This window comes from Heterodontus francisci, chromosome 46 (genome assembly GCF_036365525.1).
Source record: "Heterodontus francisci isolate sHetFra1 chromosome 46, sHetFra1.hap1, whole genome shotgun sequence".
Lineage (NCBI taxonomy): Eukaryota > Metazoa > Chordata > Chondrichthyes > Heterodontiformes > Heterodontidae > Heterodontus > Heterodontus francisci.
Window position 1 is genome coordinate 19,603,326 of NC_090416.1, and position 17,672 is coordinate 19,620,997.

At 57.3% G+C, this 17,672-nt stretch overlaps 1 protein-coding gene across 1 annotated transcript in view; it reads right to left on the reverse strand.

The window, feature by feature from the left end:
- LOC137356907 (immunoglobulin superfamily DCC subclass member 3-like) overlaps window positions 1-17,672 on the reverse strand; it is a 57,392-nt gene that overhangs the window by 13,750 nt on the left and 25,970 nt on the right. The window contains exons 8-9 of the mRNA XM_068022745.1: window positions 14,437-14,687; window positions 9,937-10,101 (exon numbers count right to left, since the gene is read on the reverse strand). Of these exons, the coding sequence (XP_067878846.1) occupies window positions 9,937-10,101; window positions 14,437-14,687 (416 nt within the window). The remainder of the gene's footprint in view (window positions 1-9,936; window positions 10,102-14,436; window positions 14,688-17,672) is intronic.

A 17,672-nucleotide genomic window follows, 5' to 3' on the forward strand; every position in this document is an offset into this window, starting at 1 on the left:
GGGGGGGGGCACACAGGAGAGAGAGAGACTGGGGGGGGCACACAGGAGAGAGAGAGAGAGACTGGGGGGGGGCACACAGGGGAGAGAGAGAGAGACTGGGGGGGGGCACACAGGAGAGAGAGAGAGAGAGAGAGAGACTGGGGGGGGCACACAAGAGAGAGAGAGAGAGAGACTGGGGGGGCGCACACAGGAGAGAGAGAGAGAGACTGGGGGGGGGGCACACAGGAGAGAGAGAGACTGGGGGGGGGGCACACAGGAGAGAGAGAGACTGGGGGGGGGGGCACACAGGAGAGAGAGAGACTGGGGGGGGGCACACAGGAGAGAGAGAGACTGGGGGGGGGGGCACACAGGAGAGAGAGAGACTGGGGGGGGGCACACAGGAGAGAGAGAGACTGGGGGGGGGCACACAGGAGAGAGAGAGACTGGGGGGGGGCACACAGGAGAGAGAGAGACTGGGGGGGGGGCACACAGGAGAGAGAGAGACTGGGGGGGGGGCACACAGGAGAGAGAGAGACTGGGGGGGGGGGCACACAGGAGAGAGAGAGACTGGGGGGGGGGGGGCACACAGGAGAGAGAGAGACTGGGGGGGGGGGGGCACACAGGAGAGAGAGAGACTGGGGGGGGGGGGCACACAGGAGAGAGAGAGACTGGGGGGGGGGGGCACACAGGAGAGAGAGAGACTGGGGGGGGGGGGGCACACAGGAGAGAGAGAGACTGGGGGGGGGCACACAGGAGAGAGAGAGACTGGGGGGGGGCACACAGGAGAGAGAGAGACGGGGGGGGGCACACAGGAGAGAGAGAGACTGGGGGGGGCACACAGGAGAGAGAGAGACTGGGGGGGGCACACAGGAGAGAGAGAGACTGGGGGGGGGGCACACAGGAGAGAGAGAGACTGGGTGGGGCACACAGGAGAGAAAGAGAGAGAGCGAGACTGGGTGGGGCACACAGGAGAGAAAGAGAGAGAGCGAGACTGGGTGGGGCACACAGGAGAGAAAGAGAGAGAGCGAGACTGGGTGGGGCACACAGGAGAGAAGAGAGAGAGCGAGACTGGGTGGGGCACACAGGAGAGAAAGAGAGAGAGCGAGACTGGGTGGGGCACACAGGAGAAAGAGAGAGAGCGAGACTGGGTGGGGGGGCACACAGGAGAGAGAGAGAGCGAGACTGGGTGGGGGGGCACACAGGAGAGAGAGCGAGACTGGGTGGGGGGGCACACAGGAGAGAGAGCGAGACTGGGTGGGGGGGCACACAGGAGAGAGAGCGAGACTGGGTGGGGGGGGCACACAGGAGAGAGAGCGAGACTGGGTGGGGGGGGCACACAGGAGAGAGAGCGAGACTGGGTGGGGGGGGCACACAGGAGAGAGAGAGGGAGAGAGAGCGAGACTGGGTGGGGGGGCACACAGGAGAGAGAGAGAGAGCGAGACTGGGTGGGGGGCACACAGGAGAGAGAGAGGGAGAGAGAGCGAGACTGGGTGGGGGGGGCACACAGGAGAGAGAGAGGGGAGAGAGAACGAGACTGGGTGGGGGGGGGCACACAGGGGAGAGAGAGCGAGACTGGGTGGGGGGGGCACACAGGAGAGAGAGAGGGAGAGAGAGCGAGACTGGGTGGGGGGGGCACACAGGAGAGAGAGAGGGAGAGAGAGCGAGACTGGGTGGGGGGGGCACACAGGAGAGAGAGAGAGAGCGAGACTGGGTGGGGGGGCACACAGGAGAGAGAGAGGGAGAGAGAGCGAGACTGGGTGGGGGGGGCACACAGGAGAGAGAGAGCAAGACTGGGGGGGGGCACACGAGAGAGAGAGAGAGAGCGAGACTGGGTGGGGGGGCACACAGGAGAGAGAGAGCAAGACTGGGGGGGGGCACACAGGAGAGAGAGAGAGAGAGCGAGACTGGGTGGGGGGGGCACACAGGAGAGAGAGAGAGAGAGAGAGCGAGACTGGGTGGGGGGGCACACAGGAGAGAGAGAGAGAGAGAGAGCGAGACTGGGTGGGGGGGGCACACAGGAGAGAGAGAGAGCGAGACTGGGTGGGGGGGGCACACAGGAGAGAGAGAGAGAGAGAGAGCGAGACTGGGTGGGGGGGGCACACAGGAGAGAGAGAGAGAGAGAGAGAGCGAGACTGGGTGGGGGGGGCACACAGGAGAGAGAGAGAGCGAGACTGGGTGGGGGGGCACACAGGAGAGAGAGAGCAAGACTGGGGGGGGCACACGAGAGAGAGAGAGAGAGAGCAAGACTGGGGGGGGCACACGAGAGAGAGAGCAAGACTGGGGGGGGGCACACAGGAGAGAGAGCGAGACTGGGGGGGGGGGCACACAGGAGAGAGAGAGAGAGCGAGACTGGGTGGGGGGGCACACAGGAGAGAGAGAGAGAGCGAGACTGGGTGGGGGGGGCACACAGGAGAAAGAGAGAGAGCGAGACTGGGTGGGGGGGCACACAGGAGAGAGAGAGAGAGAGAGAGCGAGACTGGGTGGGGGGGCACACAGGAGAGAGAGCGAGACTGGGTGGGGGGGCACACAGGAGAGAGAGCGAGACTGGGTGGGGGGGGCACACAGGAGAGAGAGCGAGACTGGGTGGGGGGGGCACACAGGAGAGAGAGCGAGACTGGGTGGGGGGGGCACACAGGAGAGAGAGAGGGAGAGAGAGCGAGACTGGGTGGGGGGGGCACACAGGAGAGAGAGAGGGAGAGAGAGCGAGACTGGGTGGGGGGGGCACACAGGAGAGAGAGAGAGAGCGAGACTGGGTGGGGGGGCACACAGGAGAGAGAGAGGGAGAGAGAGCGAGACTGGGTGGGGGGGCACACAGGAGAGAGAGAGCGAGACTGGGTGGGGGGGCACACAGGAGAGAGAGAGAGAGACTGGGTGGGGGGGGCACACAGGAGAGAGAGAGCGAGACTGGGTGGGGGGGGCACACAGGAGAGAGAGAGAGCGAGACTGGGTGGGGGGGCACACAGGAGAGAGAGAGCAAGACTGGGGGGGGGGCACACGAGAGAGAGAGAGAGAGCAAGACTGGGGGGGGGGCACGAGAGAGAGAGAGCAAGACTGGGGGGGGCACACGAGAGAGAGAGCAAGACTGGGGGGGGGCACACAGGAGAGAGAGCAAGACTGGGGGGGGGCACACAGGAGAGAGAGCGAGACTGGGGGGGGGGGGCACACAGGAGAGAGAGAGAGAGAGCGAGAGAGCGAGACTGGGTGGGGGGGGCACACAGGAGAGAGAGAGAGCGAGACTGGGTGGGGGGGGCACACAGGAGAGAGAGAGAGAGCGAGAGAGCGAGAGAGCGAGACTGGGTGGGGGGGGCACACAGGAGAGAGAGAGAGCGAGACTGGGTGGGGGGGGCACACAGGAGAGAGAGAGAGAGAGCGAGACTGGGTGGGGGGGGCACACAGGAGAGAGAGAGAGAGAGAGAGAGCGAGACTGGGTGGGGGGGGGCACACAGGAGAGAGAGAGAGAGAGCGAGACTGGGTGGGGGGGGGCACACAGGAGAGAGGGAGAGAGAGAGAGCGAGACTGGGTGGGGGGGGCACACAGGAGAGAGAGAGAGAGAGAGAGCGAGACTGGGTGGGGGGGGCACACAGGAGAGAGAGAGAGAGAGAGAGCGAGACTGGGTGGGGGGGGCACACAGGAGAGAGAGAGAGCGAGACTGGGTGGGGGGGCACACAGGAGAGAGAGAGCAAGACTGGGGGGGGGCACACGAGAGAGAGAGAGAGAGCAAGACTGGGGGGGGGGCACACGAGAGAGAGAGAGAGAGCAAGACTGGGGGGGGGGCACACAGGAGAGAGAGAGAGAGCGAGACTGGGTGGGGGGGGCACACAGGAGAGAGAGAGAGAGCGAGACTGGGTGGGGGGGGCACACAGGAGAGAGAGAGAGCGAGACTGGGGAGGGGGCACACAGGAGAGAGAGAGAGAGAGCGAGACTGGGGGGGGGCACACGAGAGAGAGAGAGCGAGCAAGACTGGGGGGGGGGCACACGAGAGAGAGAGAGCAAGACTGGGGTGGGGCACACGAGAGAGAGCGAGAGAGCAAGACTGGGGTGGGGCACACGAGAGAGAGAGAGAGAGCAAGACTGGGGTGGGGCACACGAGAGAGAGAGAGCAAGACTGGGGTGGGGCACACGAGAGAGAGAGAGAGCAAGACTGGGGTGGGGCACACGAGAGAGAGAGCAAGACTGGGGTGGGGCACACGAGAGAGAGAGCAAGACTGGGGTGGGGCACACGAGAGAGAGAGCAAGACTGGGGTGGGGCACACGAGAGCGAGAGAGCAAGACTGGGGTGGGGCACACGAGAGAGAGAGAGAGAGAGAGCGAGCAAGACTGGGGTGGGGCACACGAGAGAGAGAGAGAGCAAGACTGGGGTGGGGCACACGAGAGAGAGAGCAAGACTGGGGGGGGGGGGCACACGAGAGAGAGAGAGCAAGACTGGGGGGGGGCACACGAGAGAGAGAGCAAGACTGGGGGGGGGCACACGAGAGAGAGAGAGAGAGAGAGCAAGACTGGGGGGGGGCACACGAGAGAGAGAGAGAGAGAGAGAGCAAGACTGGGGGGGGGGCACACGAGAGAGAGAGAGAGAGAGAGCAGACTGGGGGGGGGCACACGAGAGAGAGAGCAAGACTGGGGGGGGGCACACGAGAGAGAGAGAGAGAGCAAGACTGGGGGGGGGCACACGAAGAGAGAGAGAGAGAGAGAGAGAGCAAGACTGGGGGGGGCACACGAGAGAGAGCAAGACTGGGGGGGGGCACACGAGAGAGAGCAAGACTGGGGGGGGGCACACGATGAGAGAGAGCAAGACTGGGGGGGGCACACGAGAGAGAGAGGCAAGACTGGGGGGGGGCACACGAGAGAGAGGAGCAAGACTGGGGGGGGCACACGAGAGAGAGAGCAAGACTGGGGGGGGGCACACGAGAGAGAGAGCAAGACTGGGGGGGGCACACGAGAGAGAGAGAGAGAGAGCAAGACTGGGGGGGGGCACACGAGAGAGAGAGAGAGAGCAAGACTGGGGTGGGGCACACGAGAGAGAGAGAGGAGGCAAGACTGGGGTGGGGCACACGAGAGAGAGAGAGCAAGACTGGGGTGGGGCACACGAGAGAGAGAGCAAGACTGGGGGGGGGCACACGAGAGAGAGAGAGCAAGACTGGGGGGGGCACACGAGAGAGAGAGAGCAAGACTGGGGTGGGGCACACGAGAGAGAGAGAGAGAGAGAGAGAGCCAAGACTGGGGTGGGGCACACGAGAGAGAGAGAGAGCAAGACTGGGGGTGGGGCACACGAGAGAGAGAGCAAGACTGGGGGGGGGGCACACGAGAGAGAGAGCAAGACTGGGGGGGGGCACACGAGAGAGAGAGCAAGACTGGGGGGGGGCACACGAGAGAGAGAGAGAGCAAGACTGGGGGGGGGCACACGAGAGAGAGACGAGCAGACTGGGGTGGGGCACACGAGAGAGAGCGAGAGAGCAAGACTGGGGTGGGGCACACGAGAGAGAGAGAGAGAGCAAGACTGGGGTGGGGCACACGAGAGAGAGAGAGCAAGACTGGGGTGGGGGCACACGAGAGAGAGAGAGAGCAAGACTGGGGGGGGGGGCACACGAAGAGAGAGAGCAAGACTTGGGGGTGGGGCACACGAGAGAGAGAGCAAGACTGGGGTGGGGCACACGAGAGAGTGAGAGCGAGAGAGCAAGACTGGGGTGGGGCACACGAGAGAGAGAGAGAGAGCGAGCAAGACTGGGGGTGGGGGCACCACGAGAAGTGAGAGAGCAAGACTGGGGTGGGGCACACGAGAGAGAAGGGGGGGGGGGAGAGAGAGCAAGACTGGGGGGGGGGCACAATCGAGAGAGAGAGAGCAAGACTGGGGGGGGGCACACAGAGAGAGAGAGCAAACTGGGGGGGGGGACTGGGGGGGGGCACACGAGAGAGAGAGAGCAAGACTGGGGTGGGGCACACGAGAGAGAGCGAGAGAGCAAGACTGGGGTGGGGCACACGAGAGAGAGAGAGCAAGACTGGGGTGGGGCACACGAGAGAGAGAGAGCAAGACTGGGGTGGGGCACACGAGAGAGAGAGAGAGCAAGACTGGGTGGGGCACACGAGAGAGAGAGCAAGACTGGGGGGGCACACGAGAGAGAGAGCAAGACTGGGGTGGGGCACACGAGAGAGAGAGCAAGACTGGGGTGGGGCACACGAGAGAGAGAGAGCGAGAGAGCAAGACTGGGGTGGGCAACGAGAGAGAGAGAGAGAGAGAGAGAGCGAGCAAGACTGGGGTGGGGCACACGAGAGAGAGAGAGAGCAAGACTGGGGTGGGGCACACGAGAGAGAGAGAGAGAGCAAGACTGGGGTGGGGCACACGAGAGAGAGAGCAAGACTGGGGGGGGGGGCACACGAGAGAGAGAGAGCAAGACTGGGGGGGGGGGCACACGAGAGAGAGAGAGCAAGACTGGGGGGGGCACACGAGAGAGAGAGAGCAAGACTGGGGGGGGCACACGAGAGAGAGAGAGAGCAAGACTGGGGGGGGGCACACGAGAGAGAGAGAGAGAGAGAGCAAGACTGGGGGGGGCACACGAGAGAGAGAGAGAGCAAGACTGGGGGGGGGCACACGAGAGAGAGAGCAGACTGGGGGGGGGGCACACGAGAGAGAGAGAGAGAGCAAGACTGGGGGGGGCACACGAGAGAGAGCAAGACTGGGGGGGGCACACGAGAGAGAGAGCAAGACTGGGGGGGGCACACGAGAGAGAGAGAGCAAGACTGGGGGGGGCACACGAGAGAGAGAGCAAGACTGAGGGGGGGCACACGAGAGAGAGAGAGAGAGCAAGACTGGGGGGGGCACACGAGAGAGAGAGAGAGAGCAAGACTGGGGTGGGGCACACGAGAGAGAGAGAGAGAGAGAGAGAGAGCGAGAGCAAGACTGGGGTGGGGCACACGAGAGAGAGAGAGCAAGACTGGGGTGGGGCACACGAGAGAGAGAGCAAGACTGGGTGGGGCACACGAGAGAGAGAGCAAGACTGGGGGGGGGCACACGAGAGAGAGAGAGAGAGAGAGAGGAGCACACGAAGAGAGAGAGAGAGCAAGACTGGGGGGGGGGGGGCACAAGAGAGAGAGCAAGACTGGGGGGGGGCACACGAGAGAGAGAGCAAGACTGGGGGGGGGGCACACGAGATAGAGAGCAAGACTGGGGGGGGGCACACGAGAGAGAGAGAGAGCAAGACTGGGGGGGGGGCACACGAGAGAGAGAGCAAGACTGGGGGGGGGCACACGAGAGAGAGAGAGCAAGACTGGGGGGGGGCACACGAGAGAGAGAGCAAGACTGGGGGGGGGCACACGAGAGAGAGAGAGCAAGACTGGGGGGGGGCACACGAGAGAGAGAGAGCAAGACTGGGGGGGGGCACACAAGAGAGAGAGAGCAAGACTGGGGGGGGGCACACGAGAGAGAGAGCAAGACTGGGGGGGGGCACACGAGAGAGAGAGAGAGAGCAAGACTGGGGGGGGGCACACAGAGAGAGAGAGAGAGAGAGCAAGACTGGGGGGGGCACACGAGAGAGAGCAAGACTGGGGGGGGGCACACGAGAGAGAGCAAGACTGGGGGGGGCACACGAGAGAGAGAGGCAAGACTGGGGGGGGGGGCACACGAGAGAGAGAGCAAGACTGGGGGGGGCACACGAGAGAGAGAGCAAGACTGGGTGGGGGGCACACGAGAGAGAGAGCAAGACTGGGGGGGGCACACGAGAGAGAGAGAGCAAGACTGGGGGGGGCACACGAGAGAGAGAGAGCAAGACTGGGGGGGGCACACGAGAGAGAGAGCAAGACTGGGGGGGGCACACGAGAGAGAGAGAGAGAGCAAGACTGGGGGGGGCACACGAGAGAGAGAGAGAGAGAGAGCAAGACTGGGGTGGGGCACACGAGAGAGAGCAAGACTGGGGGGGGCACACGAGAGAGAGAGAGCAAGACTGGGGGGGGCACACGAGAGAGAGAGCAAGACTGGGGGGGGGGCACACGAGAGAGAGAGCAAGACTGGGGTGGGGCACACGAGAGAGAGAGAGAGAGAGAGAGAGAGCAAGACTGGGGGGGGGCACACGAGAGAGAGAGAGAGCAAGACTGGGGGGGGGCACAAGAGAGAGAGCAAGACTGGGGGGGGGGGCACAAGAGAGAGAGCAAGACTGGGGGGGGGGGCACAAGAGAGAGAGCAAGACTGGGGGGGGGGGGCACAAGAGAGAGAGCAAGACTGGGGGGGGGGGGGGCACAAGAGAGAGAGCAAGACTGCGGGGGGGGCACACGAGAGAGAGCAAGACTGGGGGGGGGCACACGAGAGAGAGCAAGACTGGGGGGGGGGGCACACGAGAGAGAGCAAGACTGGGGGGGGGGGCACACGAGAGAGAGCAAGACTGGGGGGGGGGCACACGAGAGAGAGCAAGACTGGGGGGGGCACACGAGAGAGAGCAAGACTGGGGGGGGGGGCACACGAGAGAGAGCAAGACTGGGGGGGGGCACACGAGAGAGAGCAAGACTGGGGGGGGGGCACACGAGAGAGAGCAAGACTGGGGGGGGGGCACACGAGAGAGAGCAAGACTGGGGGGGGGGCACACGAGAGAGAGCAAGACTGGGGGGGGGGCACACGAGAGAGAGCAAGACTGGGGGGGGGGCACACGAGAGAGAGCAAGACTGGGGGGGGGGCACACGAGAGAGAGCAAGACTGGGGGGGGGGCACACGAGAGAGAGCAAGACTGGGGGGGGGCGCACAAGAGAGAGAGCAAGACTGGGGGGGGGGCGCACAAGAGAGAGAGCAAGACTGGGGGGGGGGCGCACAAGAGAGAGAGCAAGACTGGGGGGGGGGCACAAGAGGGAGAGCAAGACTGGGGGGGGGCACACGAGAGAGAGCAAGACTGGGGGGGGCACACGAGAGAGAGCAAGACTGGGGGGGGGCACACGAGAGAGAGCAAGACTGGGGGGGGCACACGAGAGAGAGCAAGACTGGGGGGGGGGCACACGAGAGAGAGAGCAAGACTGGGGGGGGGCACACGAGCGAGAGAGAGCAAGACTGGGGGGGGGCACACGAGAGAGAGAGAGAGCAAGACTGGGGGGGGGCACACGAGAGAGAGCAAGACTGGGGGGGGGGCACACAAGAGAGAGCAAGACTGGGGGGGGCATACAAGAGAGAGAAAGAGAGCAAGACTGGGGGGGCACACAGGAGAGAGCGAGAGAGCAGAGATTGGGGGTGCCACAGGAACAAGAAAGAAAAGGCTTTTTAAAATCCTTTTTAAGGATTTCCTGCAACTGCAAATCCCTATCCATCCATATTCTCAATACATCAAGGTTTGCCAGTCTGATCAGTCTCCATTCTCCTACCGCATGGCAGGGACCATGGGGGTGCGATTCAAGGGGTTTGGGTTTAATTCATTTTTTTGTGATAAATTGAGCTGTTACTGCCTAGTGATTGCATTGTCAACAAACGTGGGCTTTTTTAAAAGATGATTTTTTCAATGAGACATTAAACCAAAGCCCTGTCTGCTCACTCAGGTGGACACAAATTAAGCCATGGGCAGAAAAGCAATATCTGAGGGCAATATTTATCCCTCAATTAATATCAATAAAAATAAATGATTTGGCCATTATTACATAGCTGTTTGCGGGATCTAGCTGTGCAAAAATTGGCTGTCACATTTCCTCATTTCAACATTGACGATACTTCAAAAATGATTTTGATTGCCACAAACAACTGCATCTTGCATTTCTATAGCTCCTTTAATATAATGAACATGCCAAGGTGCTTCAAAACAGCAGCAATTGGACAAAAAAAATTGACAATCAGCTGTTATTGGGACAGGAGACCCAAAGCTTCGGTTTTAAGGAGGAAAGAGAGGTTTAAGGAGGGAGGTAAATTGTTTATGACATCCTATGGTGAAGCAAGGTGCTATATAAATTCTTCCCGGTTTGTACTGCTTGTGACCACCCACAGCAGGTTGGGAGTTTCCTCACCTTGTCCTGTTGTGTCGGCAGTGACAAGCAGGGATGACCTGCTGGCTCCCACAGGTGAGTAGGCTTTGATGTACATGGAGTAGGCTGTGTCAGGCTCCAGGTTGGTGAAGACATGCTGGAAGGTTGTCTTGCTGACAGCCTCTTGAAACTCCTTGCCTTCTGAATCTGGAGGATGAGCACACACAAAATCAGGACAATCAGCAGATCGGTCACACGAGGCTTCACAATCTGCACCTTCTCATATTACCCGTTTTCCCCCATCAGTGTGGAATGCAGGTCTGGCTTCCCCCATCCACAACCAACCTAGTCCCAGTATTTGTCTTAAACACCTGGGGCCAATATTTAGAGGAACAGGAGAGGGCCATTCAGCCCATTGAGCTTGCTCTGCCATTCGATAAGATCATGGCTGATCTGATTGTGGTCTCAACTCCACCTCCCTGTCTGTCTCCCATAACCCACGACTCCCTTGTTTATGAAAAATCTATCTAACTCAACCTTGAATGTATTCAATGACACATCCCCCACTGCTCCGGGGAAGAGAATTTCACAGATTTATTTATTTATTTAGAGATACAGCACTGAAACAGGCCCTTCGGTCCACCGAGTCTGTGCCAACCAACAACCACCCATTTATCTAATCCTACATTAATCCCATATTCCCTACGACATCCCCACCATTCTCCTACCACCTACCTACACTAGGGACAATTTACAATGGCCAATTTACCTATCAACCTGCAAGTCTTTGGCTGTGGGAGGAAACCGGAGCACCCGGAGAAAACCCACGCAGACACAGGGAGAACTTGCAAACTCCGCACAGGCAGTACCCAGAACTGAACCCGGGTCGCTGGAGCTGAGAGACTGCGGTGCTAACCACTGCGCCACTGTGCACCCTTTGAGAAAAAAAAATTCTCCTCAACTCTGTCTTAAAAGGGAGACAGACCGCTTATTATTAAGCTGTGTCTCCTAGTTCTAGTCTCCCCCACAAGAGGAAACATCCTCCCGGTATCCACTCTATCATATAAGATCCCTCAGGATCTTATATGTTTCAATAAGATAACCTCTCATTCTTCTGAACTCCAATGAGTATAGGCCCAACCTGCTTGACCTTTCCTCATAAGAGAACCCCCTCATCCCAGTAATCAGTCAAATGAACCTTGTCTGAACTGCTTCTAATGCAATTATATGCTTTTTCAAATAAGGAGATCAAAACTGTACACAGTACGCCAGATGTGATCTAACTAAGGCCCTGTACAGCTTTAGCAAGGCTTCCCTATATTTATACTCCATTTTTCCTTGCAATAAATGCCAACATTCCATTTGCCTCCCTAATCACTTGCTGTACCTGCATATTAACTTATTGTGATTCATGTACCAGCACATCCAGATCCCTCTATACTGTGGAGTACTGCAGCCTCTCTCCATTTAAGTAATATACTGCTTTTCTATTCTTCATGCCAAAGTGAACAAGTTCACATTTTCCCACATTATACTCCATCTGCCAGATATTTGCCAACTCCCTTAACCTATCTATATTCCTTTTGTAGATTCTTTACCTCCTCTTGACAACTTATTTTTCTACCTGTTTTGGTGTCATCAGCAAATTTAATTACCGGTCCCTTCATCCAAGTCATTGATATAGATTGTAAATAGTTGAGGCCCCAGCACTGATCCCTGCGGCACTCGACTGGTTACAGCTTGCCAACCCAAAAATGGCCCATTTATCCCTACACTCTGCTTCCTGTTAGTGAACCAGTCCTCTATCCATGCTGATGTGTAGTAACATTTGATGTAGCACTTTAGTAAATGCCGTCTGGAAATCCAAGTACACCACATCTACAGGTTCCTCTTTATCCATCTTTCTTGTAACTTCCTCAAAGAACTCTAATAAATTAGTTAAACACGATTTCCCTTTCACAAAACCATGTTGACTCTGTCTGATCCCATTATAATTTTCTAAGTATCCTGCGATAACCTCCTTAATAATAGATTCTAGCATTTTCTCTATGATAGATGTTAAGGTTAACTGGCCTATTGTTTTCTGTCTCCCTCCTTTCTTGAATAGAGGTGTTACATTTCCGATTTTCATATCCGCTGGGAACCTTCCAGAATCTAAGGAATTTTGGAAGAGTATAACCAATGCCGCTGCTATTTCTGCAGACACTTCTTTTGCGACCCTAGGATGCAGGCCATCAGGTCCAGGGGACTTGCCAGACTTTAGTTCTAATAGTTTTCCCACTACCTTTTCCCTTGTGATTGTTTTAAGGTTCTCCCTCCCTTCTGCCTCTTAATTTTCAAGTATCTTTGGGAAGTTTTCTACAGTGAACACAGACACAAAATACCTGCTCAACGCCTCTACCATTTCCCTGTTTTCCATTATTAATTCCCCAGTCTCATTCTCTAGAAGACTATCAGCTTTAGTTACTTTTCCTTTTTAAATACTTATAGTAACTCTTACTGTTTTTATATTTCTAGCTAGCTTTCTCCCATACTCTAATTTCTCCCTTTTTTTTCTCCTTTGCTGGTTCTTAAAATCTGTCCAATCTTCTGACTTGTCACTAATCTCTGCAGTGTCTCTTTCAACTTGCTACTATCCTTAACTTCCTTATTTAGCCATGGATGCCTTCTCAGAGTCTTTCTCACTGGGATAAATCTTTGCTGAGAGTTATTAAATATCTCCTTAAAAGTCTGCCCTTGCATCTCTACTGTCCTACCTTTTAACCTAGTTTCCCAGTTCACTTTAGTTAGCTCTGCCTTCATACCCTTGTAATTACCTTTATTTAGGTTTAAAACACTGGTCTTAGACCCACATTTCTCCCCTTCAAACTGAACATGAAATTCTATCATGTTATGATTGCTGTCACCTAGAGGCTCCTTTACCAGGAAGTTACTGATTAATCCTGTCTCATTGCACATTACCAGGTCGAGAACAGCCTGCTCCCTAGTTGGCTCTAGAATTTACTGCTCTAAGAAACTGTCCTGAATACACTCTATGAACTAATTTTCTAGGCTACCTTTGCCAATCTGATTCACCCAATCTATGTGCAGATGAAAGTCACTCCATGATCATTGCAGTACCTTTCTTACACACCCCGTTTATTTCTTGCTGTATACTCTGTCCTACAGTGTAGCTACTGTTAGTTACTGTTCTCTGTTATCCCTCAACCGACATCATTAAAACAGATGATCTGGTCATTATCACATTGCTGTTTGTGGGAGCTTGCTGTGCACAAATTGGCTGCTGCACTTCTTACATTACAATAGTGACTACACTTCAGAAAATATGCATACATACGAACTAAGAGCAGGAGTAGACTATTTGGCCCTTCAAGCCTGCTCCACCATTCTACAAGATCATGGCTGATCTGTTTGTGGACTCAACTCCACTTTCCTGCTTACCCTTCGATACCCTTGTTTGTCAAGAATCTGTCTACCTCTGCCTTAAGAATATTCAGTGACCCTGCCTCCACCGCTCTCCGGGGAAGAGAGTTCCACAGACTCACCACCCTCAGAGAAAAAACATTTCCCTCATCTCTGTCTTAAATGGGAGAGCCCTTAGTTTTAAACTCTGCACCCTAGTTTTAGTATCTCCCACAGGGGGAAACATCTTTTCCACATCCACCCTGTCAAGTTCCCTCAGGATCTTATATGTTTATAACCCACTCATCCCAGGAATCAGTCGAATGAACCTTCTCTGAACTGCTTCTAATGCAATTATATCCTTCCTTAAGTAAGGAGACCAAGACTGTACACAATACTCTAGATGTGGTCTCACCAATACCCTGTACAACCATAGCAAAAAATCTCTACTTTTAGATTCCATTCCCCTTGCAATAAGCATCAACATTGCATTTACCTTCTTAATCACTTGCTGTACCTGCATAAATTTGTGTTTCATTTACTGGGACATCCAGATCCCTCTGCATCTCAGAGTTCTGCAATCTCTCTCTCTCCATTTTAATAATATGTGGACAAGTTCGCACTTTCCACATTATACTCCATCTGCCAGATCTTTGCCCCTTCATTTAACCTATCTATATCCCTTTGCAGACTCCTTATGTCCTCTTCACAACTTACTCCCCTACCTATCTTTGTGTCATCAGTAAATTTAGCCACCATACATTCTGTCCCTTCATCCACTGACATAAATTGTAAATAGCTGAGGCCCCAGCACAGATCCCTGTGGCATTCCACTAGTTACAGCTTGCCAACCCGAAAACAACCCATTTATGCCTACTCTCTGCTTCCTGTTAGCTAGCCAATCTTCTATCCATGCTAATATGTTACCCACTACACCATGAGCTCTTGGTTTGGCTGCAAGACGCTTTGGGATATCCTGGGGTGGTGAACTGTGCTGCAGAAATACAAGATTACAGGTGCACAAGGAGTTGGGGTCATGTCAAGGTTATAGGTGGCAGTGACCGTGCCCTGGGCTGTACAACCATGCCCGGTGGCACAGGGCATTCCTGATGCCGACCAGCAGGGAATGTCGACACCTACCTGCTGCCTTCCGGATGTGCAGGACATAGCCGATAATCTCCTCGGTGACGGTGAGTGCCCGTTCCCGCCAGGTTAAGCGGATAGCATTGTGGGACACAGATTCTGCTCTCACATCCTCAGGGGGTTCGGGCAGCTCCTGGGAGAGGGTGACAGCGAGCCGTGCACTGGCCTGGTTGGTGCCAGCACTGTTTTTGGCAATGCATTGGTAGATAGCCTCATCCGATGAGGTGATGCGGTTTATAATCAGAGTGCTGAAAGAAATAGGAGAAGTTACAGGTACTCAGGTTAAATCTCACAGCACAAATTCTATCACTACCCACCTGGGGGGCACTGAATCTCTGCAGGAACCCAACTCATTCCTGTACCCCAACTGCCCATTCCCATGTGAGAGCCAAGTTACTGAGTATGGGCAAGATGTTAGACCATGGGGAGGGTCAGAGCTGGAGGTCCAATATAGAAAACACCTGGAAACTGAAGAACCTACAGTTAGATCTAGATTTATAACCAAATACTTAATTCAGGTCCAAAGCGCAAGGTCGGCTCAAGAGAAGCTCAGAGCAGCCCTCCCTCAGTACTGACCCTCCGACAGTGCGGGACTCCCTCAGTACTGACCCTCCGACAGTGCTGCACTCCCTCAGTACTGACCCTCCGACAGTGCTGCACTCCCTCAGTACTGACCCTCCGACAGTGCGGCACTCCCTCAGTACTGACCCTCCGACAGTGCGGCACTCCCTCAGTACTGACCCTCCGACAGTGCGGGACTCCCTCAGTACTGACCCTCCGACAGTGCGGCACTCCCTCAGTACTGACCCTCTGACAGTGCGGCACTCCCTCAGTACTGACCCTCTGACAGTGCGGGACTCCCTCAGTACTGACCCTCCGACAGTGCAGCACTCCCTCAGTACTGACCCTCCGACAGTGCAGCACTCCCTCAGTACTGACCCTCCGACAGTGCGGCGCTCCCTCAGTACTGACCCTCTGACAGTGCAGCACTCCCTCAGTACTGACCCTCCGACAGTGCGGCACTCCCTCAGTACTGACCCTCCGACAGTGCGGCACTCCCTCAGTACTGACCCTCCGACAGTGCGGGACTCCCTCAGTACTGACCCTCCGACAGTGCGGGACTCCCTCAGTACTGACCCTCCGACAGTGCGGGACTCCCTCAGTACTGACCCTCCGACAGGGCAGCCCTCCCTCAGTACTGACCCTCCGACAGGGCAGCCCTCCCTCAGTACTGACCCTCCGACAGTGCTGCACTCCCTCAGTACTGACCCTCCGACAGTGCTGCACTCCCTCAGTACTGACCCTCTGACAGTGCGGCACTCCCTCAGTACTGACCCTCCGACAGTGCTGCACTCCCTCAGTACTGACCCTCCGACAGTGCGGCACTCCCTCAGTACTGACCCTCCGACAGTGCGGGACTCCCTCAGTACTGACCCTCCGACAGTGCGGGACTCCCTCAGTACTGACCCTCCGACAGTGCGGGACTCCCTCAGTACTGACCCTCCGACAGGGCAGCCCTCCCTCAGTACTGACCCTCCGACAGTGCTGCACTCCCTCAGTACTGACCCTCCGACAGTGCTGCACTCCCTCAGTACTGACCCTCTGACAGTGCGGCACTCCCTCAGTACTGACCCTCCGACAGTGCGGGACTCCCTCAGTACTGACCCTCCGACAGTGCGGGACTCCCTCAGTACTGACCCTCCGACAGGGCAGCCCTCCCTCAGTACTGACCCTCCGACAGTGCTGCACTCCCTCAGTACTGACCCTCCGACAGTGCTGCACTCCCTCAGTACTGACCCTCTGACAGTGCGGCACTCCCTCAGTACTGACCCTCTGACAGTGCGGCACTCCCTCAGTACTGACCCTCTGACAGTGCGGCACTCCCTCAGTACTGACCCTCCGACAGTGCGGGACTCCCTCAGTACTGACCCTCTGACAGTGCAGCGCTCCCTCAGTACTGACCCTCTGACAGTGCGACACTCCCTCAGTACTGACCCTCCGACAGGGCAGCCCTCCCTCAGTACTGACCCTCCGACAGTGCTGCACTCCCTCAGTACTGACCCTCTGACAGTGCGGCACTCCCTCAGTACTGACCCTCCGACAGTGCAGCACTCCCTCAGTACTGACCCTCCGACAGTGCAGCACTCCCTCAGTACTGACCCTCTGACAGTGCGGGACTCCCTCAGTACTGACCCTCCGACAGGGCAGCACTCCCTCAGTACTGACCCTCCGACAGTGTGGCTCTCCCTCAGTACTGACCCTCCGACAGTGCGGGACTCCCTCAGTACTGACCCTCCGACAGTGCGGGACTCCCTCAGTACTGACCCTCCGACAGTGCTGCACTCCCTCAGTACTGACCCTCCGACAGTGCTGCACTCCCTCAGTACTGACCCTCTGACAGTGCGGCACTCCCTCAGTACTGACCCTCCGACAGTGCGGGACTCCCTCAGTACTGACCCTCCGACAGTGCGGGACTCCCTCAGTACTGACCCTCCGACAGGGCAGCCCTCCCTCAGTACTGACCCTCCGACAGTGCTGCACTCCCTCAGTACTGACCCTCCGACAGTGCTGCACTCCCTCAGTACTGACCCTCTGACAGTGCGGCACTCCCTCAGTACTGACCCTCTGACAGTGCGGCACTCCCTCAGTACTGACCCTCTGACAGTGCGGCACTCCCTCAGTACTGACCCTCCGACAGTGCGGGACTCCCTCAGTACTGACCCTCTGACAGTGCAGCGCTCCCTCAGTACTGACCCTCTGACAGTGCGACACTCCCTCAGTACTGACCCTCCGACAGGGCAGCCCTCCCTCAGTACTGACCCTCCGACAGTGCTGCACTCCCTCAGTACTGACCCTCTGACAGTGCGGCACTCCCTCAGTACTGACCCTCCGACAGTGCAGCACTCCCTCAGTACTGACCCTCCGACAGTGCAGCACTCCCTCAGTACTGACCCTCTGACAGTGCGGGACTCCCTCAGTACTGACCCTCCGACAGGGCAGCACTCCCTCAGTACTGACCCTCCGACAGTGTGGCTCTCCCTCAGTACTGACCCTCCGACAGTGCGGGACTCCCTCAGTACTGACCCTCCGACAGTGCGGGACTCCCTCAGTGCTGACCCTCTGACAGTGTGGCTCTCCCTCAGTACTGACCCTCCGACAGTGCGGCACTCCCTCAGTACTGACCCTCCGACAGTGCGGGACTCCCTCAGTACTGACCCTCCGACAGTGCGGGA